This window comes from Vipera ursinii, assembly GCF_947247035.1.
Source record: "Vipera ursinii genome assembly, chromosome: 14".
Lineage (NCBI taxonomy): Eukaryota > Metazoa > Chordata > Lepidosauria > Squamata > Viperidae > Vipera > Vipera ursinii.
Genome location: NC_139527.1, coordinates 12,407,028 through 12,425,805, shown reverse-complemented (window position 1 = coordinate 12,425,805; position 18,778 = coordinate 12,407,028). Strand labels below are relative to the sequence as shown.

The following is an 18,778-nucleotide window of genomic DNA, read 5'->3' as shown; positions in this document are numbered from 1 at the left end:
GACTCCGTCCCACCCTGGACAAGGAGGGTGCCAAGCCCCCAAACCTCTCACACCCTCGGCCATGAGAGCGGCTGCAGACGTGGCCATCTAAGGGCTGCCCACCAGGTGGCTCGGGCAAAGGCCTGGCCCGATTGGCCACAGGGCCGCTTGTTCCGTCAGCCAATCGGATGCCTGAGGTTTCCGTTGGTGCCGACCACCTTGCAGCTGGTCCTCAGGATGGTGCTGGAGCTCTACCTGGACCTGCTTTCCCAACCTTGCAGGGCAGTCTACATCTTCGCCAAAAAGAACAACATCCCTTTCATGATGAAGCCTGTTGATATGCTTAAAGGTGGAGGGGGGGGGGGAAGTTCCCCTGTAACCCCTCTCTTCCCCCTCTCTTCCCCAATCTTCTGGAGGTTCCCCACCTCCAGGAAGTTTCAGAGGTGACCAGCAGGACGGGAGGGACATCTGTAGGCCTCTTCCCAATTGGGGGAACCAGGCTTTGTGCCTTGACCAGGCAGGGGGAGGCCACATCCTGTCCTGCCCATGGAGCAGATTCCAGCTGCCCCTTCCTGAGGCACCAGAGGGGTGGACAAGCAGCTCAAAAGTTCTGAAATCTTGGAGCCATTGGAGGTCTTTCAGCCCTGGTGTTTTCAGAGTCCTCTTGAGCACAGATATCATGGTGGAGGCCACAGATAAAGGGGTTCCTCCCAACAGTCTCCCCAGCACCTCTGGAGAGCCTGGAGGCTTTGGGGAGGGAAACAGTGGGAGGAGGCCTGTCTGGGATTTGGACCCTCAACCCACCTGGAGCCCCTGCTACATCCACTCCTGGCACCGGGGCTGTGAGCTGTTAGTTTTGGGGACTGAGCTTAGCTGAGAAGCGGAGGGATGTGTGTGGAAAGCCCATTTTACTTTGGGTTGTGGAGTTTTCTTTTTGGCTGACGTGGTTTATCAATGTTAGGGCAACACTTCACTGAGGAATTTAACAAGGTGAACATCCTAAGAAAAGTGCCTGTCCTGAAGGATGGAGATTTCATCCTAGAAGAGAGGTGAGGACTCCCGATGAGGAGGGGGGAAAGCCTTAGGAGCTAGGAACAGCAACCACATCCACTTGGACCAGTTGAAAGCCAGTTGCCTTCATATCCCCAGGAGAACAAAGCACCATTATTGGCTCAGTGGAAAAGCAACTGGATCTGCACCCTCCAGCTGGAATAAAAAATTCCTTTCAGTTGCAGCTGGGCTGGTGACGGCGACACCTGCAGGTTGAGAGTCAGAAGCCTAAGAGGCTCCCTCTGATTCAAGGTTCCCTGCTGGCCTCCTGGACACCCAGCCAAAGGCCCGGTTCCCGGTCCTAGCTGCATGCTCACCGGGTTCCAGCCAACCAAAAGCTAGACCGAGGCCAAAGGGATGAAATCCTGGTCTGCTTCTGCTAATTCCAAGGAGGGGTTGAGATGTACGGGAGGGGAGATGACACCTGCACACAGCAGCAGGTGAGCATGCAAACCAGGCAGAAATGCTGGGAGCTGAGTCAAGCCTGTTTGGCTTTGCCTTAGCAAGGCTGGGGTACATGCATGAAAGTCATGCTTGGAAAACCACCACCACCCAAAAAAAAGAAAGAGGAGTGGTGTGTGACTGCATCCCACTGGGGCAATTGTGCTGACCCAACTTCCCAAAGAGAACAAATACAGCCAAGAGGAGTGGGGGCAGTGCCTGGAAGCGCTCTGGGATGGCTCTCCTTCTCTTGGAGGCCAAATCCAGCGGATGGAGCTGAAGGGACAGTGGCCGAGCTTGTAAGGGGGCTAGTCCTGAAGAAGGGTCCAAATGTCTGGCTGAATGTAATTGATGGAATTTTACACAGAGGAGTGGCAGGTTCTGCATTAATGACAATGGCCTGGCACCCAAGCAAGCCCTTAATCCCATGCTCAGCATGTGTGGCCACAGCTTGATGACCTCTTATGTGCCTCAAAGCAAGGTTTTTTCTTGCCTTGGCTCTTTGTTTTCTGCCCACCAGCACAGCCATCCTTCTCTACCTAACCCGGAAATACAACACTCCTAGCTACTGGTACCCACCCGATATGAAGAAGAGGGCCCGTGTGGATGAGTACTTGGCCTGGCAGATCAGCACCATTCGGGCCGGCACATCCAAGATCCTCTGGCTCAAGGTATGATCAGGCCTCCTGCTCACTGGTGGTGTAGCCCCCCCGCCCATGCTGGCCCTGCACAACCTCCAACGTCCCAAGAGAGGGGGGGGCTGGCTCGGGGGCACCTGGAGATGCTGCTTTTCCCACCAAATCCGCTGGAGGGGCATGAGAGGCAGAGACCTGGGGGGGGGAGGAGGAACAGCCCCTCATAGGAGAAGACAGGGAGCCACAGGGTGGCAGCAGAGAAGCAACCTCCATGTGACCCAGCCAGTTCAGGGATGACTGGCAACTCATGGATATAATGAAGCTTCTTCCAGAGGACACAGTCATTCCTTCTATATGGCATGGGCATAAAGCAAGTCGTGCTGCCCTTGAGGGAGGCTGCTGGTAGTAATGTCCAGGCCACCCCCAACTCTGCCAGGTAAACATGCCAGCTCTGAGAAAGCCACTAGCCTCCAGAGTGACCCACTTCCCAGCAGATCATTTGCGGGCGTTACATGTTCCCCCCCCCCAAGCGCACCTCGCTGCAGACATGCCAATGCAAGGGCCAGGTCAGCCGGGGCCCATCTCCTTCTGGCAGCAACTCCTCAGATCCCCTGGCACTGTCCTCACATAAGTCATAAGTCAAACAGTCAACCTGGCAAGAGCCGCCTCAGGGGTCCCCAGCCCCAGCTCAGGGCCTCCACAGCCAGGCCCCACTCTTCTCTCCCTCTCTTCTGTATGTCTCTGTGGGGCAGGTGGTGATCCCGCTCTTTGTGGGCCATCAAGTGTCCCCAGAGAAGCTCTATGAAGCAATGGAGGAACTGAACCTCGCCATCCAGAAGCTGGAGGACAAGTTCCTGCAGGACAAGCCCTTCCTCATCGGCCCAGAAATCTCCCTGGCAGACCTGGTGGCCATTGTGGAGCTGATGCAAGTAAGGCCCCTGCCCCAGCAGCTGCCCTCTGGGAGGAGAGCCCGGGGTCTGCCAAAACAGAGCCCTGCCAACCGCTGTGCCTCCCCCAGCCCTTGGGAGCCGGATGCGACATCCTGGAGGGCCGCCCCAAACTCCAGGAGTGGCGCAAAAGGGTGGAGCTGACGCTGGGGAAGGACCTCTTCATGGAAGCCCACAGCCGGATCCTGAACCCCCAGGAATTGAAGAGCATCGTCATCGACCCCCCCCTGAAAGCACAGATGAAGCCCCTGCTCTTGAAGATGCTGAAATAAACACACAACTGGATCAGTGGGGCCTCCACTCCCTTCGGTCTCTCCTTGCATCCTGCCCCCCCTTCCAATGATCCTTCCTCCAAGCCCCTTTTCTTTTGGCCGGCTCACCTCAACCAGGGGTGGCCCTGGAATATTTTCGCTTGGCATAAGCATACTGACATCATCAGGGGCTTCTGACCAACTGCCCCCCCTTCCCCCTGCCAGTGCAAGCCCAGATTCTGAACGAAGTCTGCAACATAGGTTGAGAAGGAATCAAGCACTTTTGCCAACAATGGATAGATGTTGGAACTGCAGATTATTCATTCTCAATTGTCCAGTGTCCACAGTTCTTTAGGAAATGTGTATCGTAAAAGCGTAATAAAGAATAAACCCAATCATGAATATATTAAATATACACCACATAGAATCACAGTGGAACAAGTAGCTCCAAAAGATTTTTGCAACATCGACTGGCCCAGGAAGACTCTCCAGGAGAGCCTCCGTCAGTGGGCAAGGAGCTCCTTCTCTCTCGGGGTGGGGGCATCTGGAAGGGTGCAGAGGCCCTGAGCCCAAGGCAGCTTTCAAGGCTTGGTGCTGGGCCAGGGAATGATCTGGTCTGATTTCCTGTGTGATCAGATTGGCCACATCTCTGCGAAGCTGTTTAGACGAAAGGATATTTCCTATCGAGTGGCAGCGATCCAATGAGAGATTAAGGTGGCAATGGCGCCTCAGCCCAGCCAGGCCCTTGAGGAAATACGTGGTATAGAACAATCTGGCCCACTTCAAAGAAGGCCAAACTGAACCTTTAAGGCAGGAGAGGGCAATCTATACCCCAATTGCACAAGCTCCTAGAGTTTGATGCAACCTTGATTCCTGGCAAACATTATGATTTCTCAAAAATGGTGGATGGTTTAGCAACCAGTCTACAGCAGGAAACAAATGAAAATTAAAAATGCAACCCTCAGCTCTCATCTGTGGCCTTAGAAAACACTGAAAAATCCCTGCCCACCAATCTCACCCACAGTGCAGCCTCCCCCACTTTCCATCATCTCCCCCCCCACAAGTGTGTGTGCATTCATCCAAGCTATTAAACCTCCTGTTCTGCTGTGGTAGGGCAAGGTAGGCAACAGTATACAGGTGAAGAAGCAAGGATCTTTACAGGCCGCAGGAGGTATGGTGAAGCTGATGAAAACAACACAGATGTTTCTTCCACAACTTTGCCCAGAGCTCAGGCCTGCTCTCGGCTAGGACCTCCCCTTGAATCTCTGCCTCAGTTGTTCACTCTGGAAGGTAGAGACCTGAAGCAAAGCTTGTCAAAAAGGGTGTCTGAATAGGGGAGTCACAGAGAGCCAACAAGTTCTTCAGTTTATTTTTAATTTAGCAGTAAGGCCACCACCAGGTCTGCATGGCACTCTGCTTGGAGTTCTTATAGATCAAATATGAAGTTGCTGGTCGGGGGGGGGGGAGATGTTCCTTGCCTTTAAACTACCTCTATGGAAGAGACAATGGAAAGGCACTTCACTGATTAAGCAGGAATCCAAGTATGACTGATGGAAAAAGGTGAAATTTTTATCAAGCTAAAAAGTCACTGGCTCCTGCAGTTAGAAGATCTAACTCAGTAAACTTTTAGCATTATTTTTAGAGCACCCAAGTGCAACCCAAGAGACATTATTGAATTAATTTCAAAGTCCTTTACCAAAGGTTCTTGAACAAACTTAGGAGTCACTGGGCAACAGGGAAAATACTTTGGTGAATCAGTAACTATAAAAGCAGAAACTAGCGACAGAAAAAGCCAATTCTTGCAAGGGAGCAAAATGGAGCTACAAAGCCAGGTTGTTGCTGCTGCTGCTGTTTTTAAATTGCATGTTGTTTAGTTTAGGCTCAGGGTTGCTATGAGGGCAGGTAATCGGTCCCAGTTTCTCTCTCCTCCTGAAACTGGAAAACAGGCAAGTGAAGAAGCTGGGCACTCTTTGCATTCTGTTACAGAGAGGAAAAGAGAACTGCTGCTAACTGTAGACTTCAAGGGATCAGAGGGATTTTTGATGGCTAAAACCCATGATAAATGAAATTGATTTGTCAAAGAGGATCCACACAGACGCACACACCCTTTTCTCCTGATGAACTAGCCAAGGGCGGCTCTTCTTTGGGGTAATCGCGAGTTGTCCCAAGAGGGAAGGCTGAGGGGAGACCCGCGCCCCTCCTCGGGGGGTGGGGTCCCGGCCACACCTGCAACGGGGCATCCGACCCGCCCTTTCCAGGCCTGGCCCCGGCCCACCGCCCGCCTCTGCGCGGGGCACCCGGGGGCGAGAGGCCGTTCCACCCCCGGGAATCCCCGCCTTTTTTTCAGACCCGGCCGGCTGTCACCGGATGAACGGGGCCCGGCCCCCCGAGACCCCGGTGCCCCAGCCTTCTCGGGGCTCTGGAAGGCGAGAGCCCAGATAGGCCGAGGCCTCTCCCCGGCCTCCTTTTCCAGGGGAAGCCCGCCCGCCCGCCCCGGCCCCAGCGGCCCTCCCGGGGGGTCCGGGAAAGTCGCCCAGGGACGGGGACCCTCCCCAGCCCGGCCCCGGTCCTTTCCGAGGCCGGGGGACGGCAGGGCGGCCCCGGCGACCTCCCCGCCCGGCGCGGCCCCGAGGAAGAGGCGGAGACGCGGTGGGCGCAGCGCTTTATTGCCGGCTCTCACAGGAAGGTCAGCACCGTCCCCTGCCTGCCCACCTGCCAGGGCTCCAGCGGCTGGAAGCGGATCAGGATCCTGCGGGGGGAGCGCAGAGTCAGGCCGGAGCCCCTCGCCCGCCCGCCCGCCCGCCCGCCGCCCGCCCGGCTCACCTGTCGGCGCCCAGCCCCAGCTCGCGGCCCAGGAACTCGGCGAAGCGCGCGCTGTGCCTCCGGTTCTGCTCGGCCGAGCCCACCGCGCCCACCGCCCAGACGGAGAGCAGCGCGCCCGGCGCCGCCGAGCCGCCCATCGCCATCGCCAGCTCGCCCCGCACCGTCGCCGCCACGCGCTGCGGGGGAAACGGGCGGTCAGCGGGGGGAGGGGCGAGCCCTCCGCCCCCCCTCGGGCCCCCCGGCCCCCCCGCACCTCCTCCGGCTTGCCCAGGATGTCGGCGGCGGCGGCGCTCAGCCGGGCGGGCAGGTCGCGGGGCAGCTGCGCCGCCGGCACGTTGGTCTCCAGCTCCACGAAGGGCATCTTGTGCGGAGGAGCCTCCCTCTCCGGGGGAGGGGCTCAGCTAGCTCCGCCCTTCGTCCTTATCATAAGCCATTCCGAGTATCTGGAATACCTAACCCTTCATTGCTTTGAATAAAATAGGAGCGTCTATTTCGGGCTTTATTAACAACACTCAATACGTCTAACTCGACGCCGCGAGTGGCGTCTCCGAAGAGCCGAACGCGGCGGGGCAGTCGAGAGGCGCGGCGAGAGCGGCCGAGACCGGAAGGGGCGGGCCACCCGGGGCCCGGCCGCGTCCCTGGCACCGCGGTTGGGTAGCCGGCAGCCAATAGGCGGCCGCTTTGCTGCCCGGTGGCGCGCCGGTGGCTGTGGGGTCCCGGGTCCGGCCAGCATGGTCCGTGTCTCCCGGGGCCGCGGGGCGGGGCGGGGGGGTCCGAAGGGGCTCCGGGGTGGCCCCGCGGCTGAGCGCTGCTCTCTCTCCGCAGATCCGGATCGCCGCGCTCAACGCCAGCTCGGCCGTGGAGGACGACGACGCCGAGGGGACCCTCAAGAGCCACAAGTCGCAAACCAAGGAGGCGCAGGTGACTCGGCCGGCGCCCCCCGCCCCCCTCCCTGGCCCGGGCCGGCCTCGGAGGCAGCCGGGCAGCCGGTCGCGGGGAAATGGAAGTCGTGGCCCTCCCGGGCAGGCTCTGGGCTGAGGGGCGCCCCCTTATTTGGGGTGGCGGATTCTTTCTCGCAAGCAGCCCGGGTCCTTGTCTGGCCTTGCTGGGTGGCGCGTCTGGGCGCTCAGGGAAGCCGTGCGGGTTGAATGCCAGGAAACCTCTGCTGAGGTCTTGCCCTGGTGAACCTTAGAAGATACGTTGTATCCATTGTATACTGATTGCTGCCTATAAAATATGTAGAGATTTGGATATTTTCCCTATACCCCCAAGTGCAGTCAGCCAGAAGCTACTTTTATGGACACGCCGAGTATTGCTCCGGTTATTCATTGTTGTTAGCTGCGAAGTCGTGTCCGACCCATCGCGACCCCATGGACAACGTTCCTCCAGGCCTTCCTGTCCTCCACCATCTTCTGGAGTGTATTTAGGCTCACACCTCCTGCTTCAGTGACTCCATCCAGCCACCTCATTCTCTGTTGTCCCCTTCTTCTCTCGCCCTCAACCTTTCCCAGCATTAGGCTCTTCTCCATTGAGTCCTTCCTTCTCATTAGGTGGCCAAAGTATTTGAGTTTTAGCTTCAGGATCTGGCCTTCTAAAGAGCAGTCAGGGTTGATCTCCTCTAGGGCTGACCGGTTTGATCGCCTTGCAGTCCAAGGAACTCGTAGGAGTCTTCTCCAGCACCAGAGTTCAAAGGCCTCAATTCTTTGGCACTCAGCCTTGACTATACACACTTTTGTTGACAGGGTGATGTCTCTGCTTTTTAGTGTGCTGTCTAGATTTGCCATGGCTTTCCTCCCCAGGAGCAAGCAACTTTTAATTTCTTGGCTGCAGTCCCCGTCTGCAGAGCCCAGGAAAATAAAATCTGTCACTACCTCCATTTCTTCCCCATCTATTTGCCAGGAATTGAGAGGGCCAGATGCCATGATCTTGGTTTTCTTAATGTTAAGTTTCAAGCCAACTTTTGCACTCTCCTTCTTCACGCACAACAAGAGGCTCTTTAGTTCTTGTTTATTTTCTGCCATTAGAGTGGTATCATCTGCGTATCTTAGGTTGTTGATATTTCTCCCGGCAATCTTAATTCCAACTTTTGATTCATCTAGCCCTGCCTTTCTCATGATGTGCTCTGCATATAAGTTAAATAGGCAGGGCGACAGTAGGCCTTGCTGGACTCCTTTCCCAATTTTGAACCAATCTGTAGTTCCGTGTCCAGTTCTCACTGTTGCTTCTTGACCCGCATATAGGTTTCTCAAGAGACAAATAAGATGGACTGGTACTCACATCTCTTTAAGAACTTGCCACAGTTTGTTGTGATCCACACAATCAAATGCTTTAGCATAGTCAATGAAGCAGAAGTAGATGTTTTTCTGGAACTCCCTAGCTTTCTCCGTGATCCAGCGTATGTTGGCAATTTGATCTCTAGTTCCTCTGTCTCTTCGAAATCCTGCCTGTACTTCTGGTAGTTCTCGATCCACATACTGCTGGAGTCTAGCTTGTAGGATTTTAAGCATAACTTTACTAGCATGAGAAATGAGTGCAATGGTGCGATAGTTTGAACATTCTTTGGCACTGCCTTTCTTTGGAATTGGAATGTAAACTGATCTTTTCCAATCCTGTGGCCACTGTTGAGTTTTCCAAATTTGCTGGCAAATTGAGTGTAGCACTTTTACTGCATCGTCTTTTAAGATTTTGAATAGCTCAGCTGGAATACTGTCTCCTCCACTAGCTTTGTTGTTGTTCAGCTTTCCTAAGGCCCACTTCACTTCACATTCTAGGATGTCTGGCTCGAGGTCAGTGACCACCTCATCGTGGTTATCAGGGACGGTAAGCTCATTCTTGTTCTTCTGTGTAATTTTTCCACCTCTTATCTCTTCTGCCTCTGTTAGGTACCTGCCATTTTGGTCCTTTTATCGTGCCCATTTTTGCATGAAACGTTCCCTTCATCTCTCCAATTTTCATGAAGAGATCTCTGGTCCTCCCTATTCTATTGTTTTTTTCTATTTCTTTGCACTGTTCATTTAAGAAGGCATTCTTATCTCTTCTAGCTATTCTCTGGAATTCTGCATTCAGTTGGGCGTATCTTTTTCTCCCTTGCCTTTCGCTTCCCTCCTTTCCTCAGATATTTGCAAAGCTTCCTCAGACAGCCATTTTGCTTTCTTGCATTTCTTTTCCTTTGGGATGGTTTTAGTTGCTACCTCTTGTACAATGTTGCGAACCTCTGTCCATAGTTCTTCAGGTACTCTGTCTATCAGATCTAATTCCTTAAATCTATTTGTCACCTCTATTGTATATTCAACAGGGATATATTTAATTCATACCTGAGTGGCCTAGTGCTTTTCCCTACTTTCTTCAGTTTAAGCCTAAACTTTGCAAGGAGAAGCTCATGGTCTGAGCCACAGTCAGCTCCTGGTCTTGTTTTTACTGACTGTATAGAGCTTCTCCATCTTTGGCTGCAGAGCACATAGTCAATCTGATTTCTGTGTTGACCATCTGGTGATGGATGTCCATGTGTAGAGCCGTCTCTTGGGTTGTTGGAAAAGAGTGTTTGCTATGACCATCATATTCTCTTGACAAAATTCTATCAGTCTGTGACCTGCTTCATTTTGTACTCCAAGGCCAAACCTGCCTGTTATTCTGGTTATCTTTTGGTTTCCTACTTTAGCATTCCAATCCCCCATGATGATAAGGACATCATTTTTTGGTGTTAGTTCTATAAGGTGCTGTAGGGCTTCATAAAACTGGTCAATTTCATCCTCTTCAGCACTGGTGGTTGGGGCATAGACGTGGACTACTGTGATATTGAATGGTTTGCCTTGGATTCGAACTGAAATCATTCTGTCATTTTGGGGATTGTATCCCCGTATTGCTTTTCCTACTCTTTTATTGACTATGAAGGCTACTCCATTTCTTCTGAGGGATTCTTGCCCGCAGTAGTATACCTGATGGTCATCTGAATTAAATTCACCCATTCCTGTCCATTTTAGTTCGTTGATACCTAAGATGTCGATGTTCAGTCTTGTCATCTCTTGTTTGACCACCTCCAGCTTTCCTTGATTCATGGATCTTACATTCCAGGTTCCTATGGAGAAAAAATCTTTACAGCATCGGACTTTCCTTTCACCACCAGACACATCCACAGCTGAGCATCCTTTCGACTTTGGCCCAGTCGCTTCATTCTTTCTGGCACTACTAGTACTAGCCCTCTGCTCTTCCCCAGTAGCATATTGAACGCCTTCCGACCTGAGGGGCTCATCTTCCAGCGTCATATCATTTTGCCTTTTGGTACTGTCCATAGGATTTTCATGGCAAAGATACTGGAGTGGGTTGCCATTTCCTTCTCCAGTGGAACATGTTTTGTCAGAACTCTGCTATGACTTGTCCGTCTTGGGTGGCCCTGCACAGTATAGCTCATAGCTTCATTGAATTACGCAAGCCCCTTTGCCACGACAAGTCAGTAATTCATTAGCTTCTCTGATTACATGTTACTGTAGTGGCTGGATATGGGGAGAATGTCTTCCAAACCATGGATCATGGCTCTCAATTTATTTCCAAGATCAAATGTTTCAGATTAGAACCTAAAAGGTTTTACTCTAGCTAAAAACCTGATCCAGAAAGTTGTGTGGTCTCCTAAAAATAATAAATATTGAATAAAATGAGCCATTTTGGTAAACTAATGCACTGTTGCAAAAGTGTTCCTGGTGGAAGATCAATGATAAAATCAGTAGAGAGCATATCCCAGGGTCTGAGAGGGGAGGGAATGGCTGCTTTAGCCCCGATAGCCATGGCCTGGTGACAGATATGATAGGATGAGACTTGGTCATCTGCTTGCCACCACAACTCTCTGCGCATATCCATTGGACTCTCTAGAGATGGTTTTAAATGAGCCTATTGATTTAGTTATGCTGGAAATATAAAATGAATGAGAAAGTATGTATTCATATGATATTGATTTGTTTTAGTAATGATTTGTAGATAATCCTCAACTTAAGACCATAATGGGGCCTGCCCATCACGATTATAAGTCATGATGGTTCCAAAACAGGATGGTCATGTGACTGACCAGATTTTTCCAACCATTTTTGTGGCAACTGTTAAGTGAATGTTGCTGTCAGGACCCACCTCAATCCACATCTTAGGAAATAAGAACTCTTGGATGCAAGTTTAGTTCAAAAAGAAAATGTTTACTAGGATGGAATCGATTGTGGCAATACAAGACGGAATCTAACAAAGTTACATTTCAATCCTATATAAAGCATTCCCATTTCAGTCCCTCCCCTCATCCATTTGGTCAGGCTCTCATCATTTGCTTAGGTGTCAGGCCCTTCCGCGGGAAAGGGAACTCTCCTTGGTTTTATGGTTATTGCTTTCCTTTTTAGTTGTAAATGAAGATGCAATCCAGATCTGTCTCTCCCCATCCCTCCCCCAGTTCAAATGTTCCCTGTTGTTTGAAGATCGCCTTAAGTAACCATCCTCTCCCCCCCCCCTCGGAGAGATGGCAGAATCCCCAGAATAAGCACGTTGTTCTACCTATACATGAAATGTGATATAAATGGATTCTGACATTCGGCTCTCCTTTCAGAAAAAAGATGAGTCCATCTGTGGGGAAAGAAAACATATCAATGTTAGCCTAGTTTGTTCGGATATTCTGTATGAAACCTCTTAAGCAACTTAGGTGCTTTAACATGGAGTTTGTTAACCCACTCATTTTCTGAGGAGGGGAGGTGTTTCTATGCCACTAAATATTGTATCGTTCCATGGTGTTTTCTGGAATGTAAGATTTCTTTCACTTCAAAATGTTGTTCTCCTTCCACCATGATGGGGGGTGGTGGTGGTGGGATTTTTGCTCGTAGTGGTGATTGTTGTTTTCTCTTTAATAGACTGCAGTGGAAGGTTGGGTGTATTCGTCTAAGATTTTTGGGTAGTTCTAATTCAACTGTTACTGGGTTTATGATTCTTTTAATTGGAAAGGGTCCAATATATTTTGGTCCTAGTTTTTTACAGGGTTGGAGTGATTTCAGGTATTTTGTGGATAAATATACCATCTCTCCTACCCTAAATGGTGTGGGATCGGTTCTTTTTTTGTCTGCCTATGTCTTGTATGCTTTTCTGGCATCTTCCAACGCTTTCCTAACGATTGGCCATGTATTTTGTAATTGAGCAATCCATTCCTTCAGATCAGGGATAACCGGTTCTTTTGGGGTTAGTTCTGGTATTGGGTTGAAACTCTGGCCTGTAGCTACTTGAAAAGGAGTGTAACCTGTGCTTGAGTGGACTGCATTATTATATGCTACTTCTGCAAAAGGCAGTAAGTCCGCCCAGTTGGACTGCTGAAAATTAATAAAGCATCTCAGATATTGTTCAAGTATATTATTAAGTCTTTCAGAAGCTTCGTCTGTCTGAGGATGGTGACTAGATGACAGTCCTTGGGTGGTTCCTAAGAGGGATAAAAATTCTTTCCAAAATGCCGACATAAATTGCACCCCTCTGTCAGATATGATGCGTTGTGGTACCCCGTGCAATCTGTAAATATGCTGTACAAAAAGTTTTGCTAATGCTTTTGCGGTCGGGATTTTTTGGCAAGGTATGAAATGTACTTGCTTAGAGAACAGATCTGTGACAGTCCAGACTACGGTGTTTTCATTACTTTCTGGCAGTTCTACGATAAAATCCATGGCTATTTAATTTAATTTAATTTATTAATATTTCTATACCGCCCTTCTCCCGAAGGACTCAGGGCGGTGTACAGGGCAAGAATAAAACACAGAATTACAAAAGTTAAAAAGTAATTAAATACATGCCCATTAAAAATACAGTTAATACATGATAAAAACCCCAATAAAAAGATAATAAAAACCCCACCAATCCCCCCTCAGGCCAGGCCGGCTTGTTCGAACAAGTATGTTTTTAGATCGCGGCGAAAGGAGCGAAGATCGGGCGCCATCCGGAGCTCAACCGGTAACTGGTTCCATAGCTCCGGGGCGCCCACAGAGAAGGATCTCCCCCTGGGGGCCACCAGTCGACATTCTCTGACCGGTGGTACCCTGAGGAGGCCCTCTCTGTGGGAACGCACTAGGCGGAGGGAAGTAGACGCCGGCAGCAGGTGTTCCATAAGGTACTCCGGACCCTTGCCATGTAGGGCTTTAAACACCATTACTAGTACCTTGAATCTCACCCGGAAGACAACTGGTAACCAATGCAGCTCACGGAGCAGAGGTGTGACATGGGAGTATCGGGAGACTCCCAACACAACTCTCGCGGCTGCATTCTGTACCAGTTGGAGCCTCTGAGTGGTCCTCAAGGGAAGCCCCATGTAGAGAGCGTTGCAGTAGTCTAGACGAGAGGTCACGAGCGTGTGAGTGACCGTGCATAAATCATCCCGGCTTAGATAGGGCCGCAACTGGCGCACCAGGCGAACCTGGGCGAAAGCCCCCCTAGTCACAGCCACTATGTCATCTTCCAAGGTGAGCCGTGAATCTAGGAGGACTCCCAAGTTGCGAGCCCTATCTACGGGGGGTAATAATTCACCCCCCATAGAAAGAGATGGAATATCTGAATAGACCCGGGATGAAGGTATGCAAAGCCACTCAGTCTTGTCGGGGTTGAGTTGAAGTCTGTTCCTCCCCATCCAGACCCGAACCGCCTCCAGGCAACGGGACATCACGTTGAGGGCATCACTGGGATGGTTTGGGGTCGAAAGAAAAAGCTGGGTATCATCAGCGTACTGATGATACCCAACTACAAAGCCACGAATGATCTCACCCAGCGGTTTCATGTAGATGTTGAACAGGAGAGGCGAGAGGACCGACCCCTGAGGAACTCCACAAACGAGAGACCTCACGGTCGACCTCTGCCCTCCTGTCAACACCGACTGCGAACGTCCCTGGAGATAGGAGGAGAACCACTGTAAGACCGTGCCTCCCACTCCCAATCCCCTGAGACGCCGCAGCAGGATACCATGGTCGATGGTATCGAAAGCCGCTGAGAGGTCTAATAGGACTAGAACAGAGGAATGACCCCTGTCCCGAACCCTCCAGAGATCATTCACCAGCGCGACCAATGCCGTCTCCGTGCTGTACCCGGGCCTGAAACCCGATTGGTACGGGTCTAGATAATCCGCTTCATCCAGGACCAGAGGGAGCTGATGCGCCACCACACTCTCAACAACCTTCGCAAGGAAGCGAAGGTTGGAGACCGGACGAAAGTTGTTCAATACAGCCGGGTCCAAGGCAGGCTTGAGGAGAGGCCTCACCACCGCCTCTTTCAAGAGAAGGGAAGCTACCCTCACTCAAAGAAGCTGATATAACTGCCTGGAACCAGCTGCGTGTCCTCTCCCGGGCTGCATAAACCAGCCAGGAAGGGCACGGGTCCAATAAACATGTGGTGGAGCTCAGCCTCCCCATAATCCTGTCCACTTCCTCCGGAGTCACAGAATCAAACTTCTCCCAGGTAATATCAACAAGACCGCCCGTGTCCTGATCGTCAGACTCTGCCCAGTCAGAGTCCAGACCGGTCCGAATCCGAGCGATTTTGTCCGACAGATGTTGGTTAAACTCCTCGGCACGACCCTGCAAGGGTTCCTCCCTCACCTCTTGATTAAGGAGGGAGCGAGTCACCCTAAACAGGGCGGCCGGGCGATTATCTGCGGACGTGATAAGGGTAGCGAAGTGATTAGACCTCGCCACCCTTATCGCAGCGAGATAAGACCTAATATAGGTTCTTAGTCGCAATCGGTCGGATTCGGATCAGCTAGATCTCCAACCGCTCTCTAGGCCCCGTCTCCGACGCTTCATCTCCCGGAGCTCCGCGGAGAACCATGGAGCTCGACGGGATCTGCACCGGGTCAGGGGCTGCAAGGGTACAACTCGGTCAAGAGCCTCAGTGGCTGCCCTTTCCCAGGCTTCCACTAACGCATCTGCCGAGCTGTGAGCGGGGGAGGCAGGTGGGGACCCCAGCGCTGCCTGGAACCTCTCGGGATCCATTAAGCGTCTGGGGCGGTACCATCTAACTGGTTCCACACACCCACGGCGGGGGGTAGCAAAACAGAACACCAGCCGCAGGAGATGATGATCGGTCCATGACAGGGGCATAACAATTGGGGAGCCCCCACCAAGATCATCTAACCACCGTCCAGATAAGAAAACTAGGTCAAGGGTGTGGCCTCCCTCATGAGTCGGTCCTGAAATTACTTGCGTCAGGTCCATGGCCGTCATGGAAGCCATGAACTCCCGAGCCAACTCAGATGATCCTCCCAGAGATGGTAGATTGAAGTCCCCCAAAACTATAAGTTTCGGGAACTCAATCACCAACCCAGAGAGGACATCGAGAAGCTCAGGCAGGGCTGCTGCTGCGTGACTAGGCGAAAGGTACACCAGCAGCAAGCCCAACTGTGCACCAGGGCCGCATCTCAAAAAGAGACTCACACCCGACTATCTGCGGAACGGTGGCCTCCCGCGGGCACAAGGTCTCCCTCATAACAACAGCCACTCCCCCACCCCTACCCTGAGCCCGAGGCCGGTGTAGCACCCGGAAACCTGGTGGGCAAAGATCAGCCAGAGGAATACCGCCCTCTGGGCCCAACCAAGTCTCCGTGATGCAAGCCAGGTCCGCCTGCTCACACTCGACCAAGTCACGGACGAGAGGAGCTTTGTTAGCGACAGACCTAGCATTCAAGTACACCAGCCGGAGCTCAGGAGGCTGCACATCCTCACTCCCGGGACCTCGGGGCAGAACAAGAGGGTCGTAACGCCTCACCGCTTGCCAGCAGCGGAGAGGCCTTCCCTGAGATCAATACGGCCCTCTGTTCCTACACCTGCTGCCATTCCCTAACGTCGTGGGAATAGGTAATCCCACGACTTGCCCTGGAGCCCCGGGGGCAACCGACCCCCGCTCCTCCCCCCCACGATCAATCCCGGACCTGGCCTGAACAACGGTTGTTGGACTACCCCCCATATCCGAACAACCAAAAGAAGTTCTCACCCCCCTCCCTAACCTAAAAAATTTAGCCAAAAAACTAACCAGGGGCCTCTTAATTGGTTTATATCGGAGGCCCCTACCCGTGCCCAACCATCTCTCAGGGTCCCAGCAATCGGGCCCTTCATCAAGAGGAGGTGAAAAGAGTAAGGCGGGTCGCTCCCAGGATGGGGGGCCCCCCTGAGGGCGTGTAAAACCGTGCTAGAATAAGTCAGACGAATGATGATTATTAAACAAGTCCGACAAAAAAGGCAGCAAGGCAGACCAGATTGATACGGGAGGATCTCAAAATAAATCGAAGGCAAATGACCAGAGTGCCAGCCCAGCTCCACTGCCACTAGAGCTGGGAAACCCTGGAACAGATCGAATCCCGCCCTCTCACGGCGGTCGGGGCCGGGGAGCAGCCTGGTACATACAACCGGGGAAGCAATACCACCCAGAGCTCTCACCTCTGGGAGGCAGCAGATGTAAAATCTTAACCACTCTCCCACAGTGGTTGTAACCCGGGCCTTCCAAAATTATAGGGGAGGGGAGAGAAGAGGAGGGAATTAGAGCAACAGAGTCAATAAAATACATCAGGGTTAATAAGCCGGTATAGTCACAAAATGATAGGAGAGATTCCGGTTGCACAAATCAATTCCACGTTGCAAAAAGACCAGATGATAGTCAGCCAAGGAGGGAAACCAAGGCCATGGTGATTCATCAGAACCACAACATGGGGCTGAGGAGTTTGCCACCGGTTGTAACAGACCTGGCGGTTTCCCTTGCAGTCTTTTGGCCATCACGCAAATTTGACAGCTACCCACATAGCTTTCTATGTCCTTTTTCATAGATGGCCACCAAAATTGCCTTTTAGTTAAGTGTAAGGTTTTTACAAAGCCAAAGTGTCCTGCTGATTTTGTATCATGGCACAGTTGCATGAAATTGATTCTCTGTGTGGCAGGTATATATAGCTTCTCCCCCACCCATGGCAGTCCATCTTTAATTGTGCACACATATTTATTTTTCTGGAACCATTCATCACTTTCCAAAGATTTCCTGAATTCTATTCCAGTTTGGCTATCTACCTTCGGCTTCATTTTTTCTTGTGCCCTGGTGGTGACTGGTGCTGCCAGTTGTTGTTCCAGTACAAGTGGTTTAAAGTCAGTAACTCTTGTGCTGTTATATTGGGGCATGCGGGATAATGCATCTGCCAGGAAGTTCTTTCCCCCTGGTAAGTGTTTGAGAGTGAAATTGAATCGGTGAAAATGTTGGGACCAGCGGGCTTGCTTAGGAGTGAGCTTCCTGGGCGTTTTTAGCGCTTCCAAATTCTTGTGGTCTGTCCAGACCTGGAAAGGTATTTTATTTCCTTCTAAAATTTGGCGCCATGTTAGTAATGCCCACCTCAACGAGAATGCCTCTTTTTCCCATATTGGCCAGCGTTGTTCTGTTTCTGTGAGTTTTCTGGATGTGTATGCGCATGGTTGCAACGTCCCCCCATCATTTTCTTGTAATAGTACGGCTCCTACCGCTACATCACTCGCATCTGCCTGTATTACAAAAGCTTTGTCGGGATCTGGGTGTTTTAGGACAGGTTCAGCAGAAAAAAGTCTCTTTAGCCTCTCAAATGCTGCTTGACATTCCATTGACCATTTTAGAGGCTGGCTGGGTTTCACGGGTGACCCCCCCCCTTCGTTTTCAACAGATTTGTGAGGGGCATGGCTATTTGGCCAAATGCGGGGATGAATTGGCGGTAGAAATTTGCAAACCCCAGGAAACTTTGCAATTGCTTCCGTGTGCGGGGGGGTGCCCACTCTAGTACTGTCCTGACCTTCTCAGGGTCCATTTCGATGCCCTCTGGAGATATGCGATATCCCAGGTAGTCGATTTTTTCCTGATGGAATTCACACTTCGATAATTTAGCATATAAATGGGCAGCTCGCAACTTCTTCAGGACTGCTCTGACTAGTTTGATATGTTCCTCTTTGGTTTCTGTGAAGATAAGGATGTCATCGAGGTAAACCAGGACTCCCTTATATAGGTGCTCTCTCAGCACGTCATTAATTAATTGCATAAAGACTGCGGGGGGCCCTTGCAGTCCGAATGGCAATACTTTGAATTGATAGCACCCCATTGGGTGCTATCAGTTGAATGCAGTCTTCCATTTGTCTCCTTCCTTAATCCTAATACGGTAGTATGCTTCCCTCAGGTCTAGTTTGGTAAAAATCTTTCCTTTCGATAGGTGGGATAGCATATCCTTCATTAGGGGAAGGGGGCACAGATTACATTTACTAATTGTGTTCAAATTTCTATAATCCACACACAAGCGGAAAGAACCATCCTTCTTCTCCCTGAACAGAACCGGGGCGGCCACTTTGGGTTTGGCAGGCTCAATAAATCCTCTTTCTAAGTTTTTCTTTATGAATCTTTCCATTTCTGCCATTTCCCTTGGGCTCATGGCATACATCCTGGGTTTTGGGAGTTTTACCCCAGGTTTGAATTCTATGGTGCAGTCTGTGGGGCAGTGGGGGGGAAGCTCATCTGCTCTTTCCTCACTGAAAACCTCAGCCAGGTCCCTGTATTCCTCCGGTATCTCTGGTAACCCCTTCTCTTTCCCCACTGCTGCTGTCTCCTCCCTCTGTGTTGGGGGGGTGCTTTTGGAGTCTAAGTTCTTCTGCCCCCCCCTTTGGGAAATTGAGTTCTGCTG

The 18,778-nt window shown here is 51.5% G+C and overlaps 3 protein-coding genes across 5 annotated transcripts in view; 2 read left to right on the top strand and 1 right to left on the bottom strand.

Annotated features, from left to right (window-relative positions):
* Nucleotides 1–216: 216 nt before the first annotated feature.
* LOC310646941 (glutathione S-transferase theta-1-like) lies at nt 217–3,782 on the top strand (the record flags this gene model as incomplete). 2 transcript variants are annotated; one of them, XM_083373794.1, is made up of 5 exons in its annotated part: nt 217–328; nt 941–1,028; nt 1,991–2,141; nt 2,858–3,034; nt 3,124–3,782. In XM_083373794.1, 5 exons carry the CDS (start codon nt 217–219, stop codon nt 3,322–3,324), a joined length of 729 nt encoding a protein of 242 aa, XP_083229920.1. In that variant the 3' UTR covers nt 3,325–3,782. The 2 variants fall into 2 exon arrangements, with proteins under 2 accessions (XP_083229920.1, XP_083229919.1); XM_083373793.1 differs by lacking the exon at nt 217–328 and adding an exon at nt 1,282–1,469 and having other exon boundaries at nt 715–1,028.
* A 2,171-nt stretch (nt 3,783–5,953) lies between these two features.
* Nucleotides 5,954–6,645, bottom strand: LOC310646987 (D-dopachrome decarboxylase-like). Its single transcript, XM_083373881.1, has 3 exons — nt 6,380–6,645; nt 6,127–6,302; nt 5,954–6,052 (listed from the first exon to the last, which is right to left on the bottom strand). The coding sequence occupies exons 1-3, from the start codon at nt 6,485–6,487 to the stop codon at nt 5,980–5,982; spliced, it is 357 nt and encodes a 118-aa protein (XP_083230007.1). The 5' UTR covers nt 6,488–6,645; the 3' UTR covers nt 5,954–5,979.
* A 123-nt stretch (nt 6,646–6,768) lies between these two features.
* The window catches only part of CABIN1 (calcineurin binding protein 1), a 106,531-nt gene continuing 94,521 nt past the window's right edge, over nt 6,769–18,778 (top strand). For both annotated transcript variants that reach the window (XM_083373759.1, XM_083373758.1), the window contains exons 1-2: nt 6,769–6,860; nt 6,952–7,047. In XM_083373759.1, the coding sequence (XP_083229885.1) occupies nt 6,858–6,860; nt 6,952–7,047 (99 nt within the window). In that variant the 5' untranslated portion in view covers nt 6,769–6,857. The remainder of the gene's footprint in view (nt 6,861–6,951; nt 7,048–18,778) is intronic.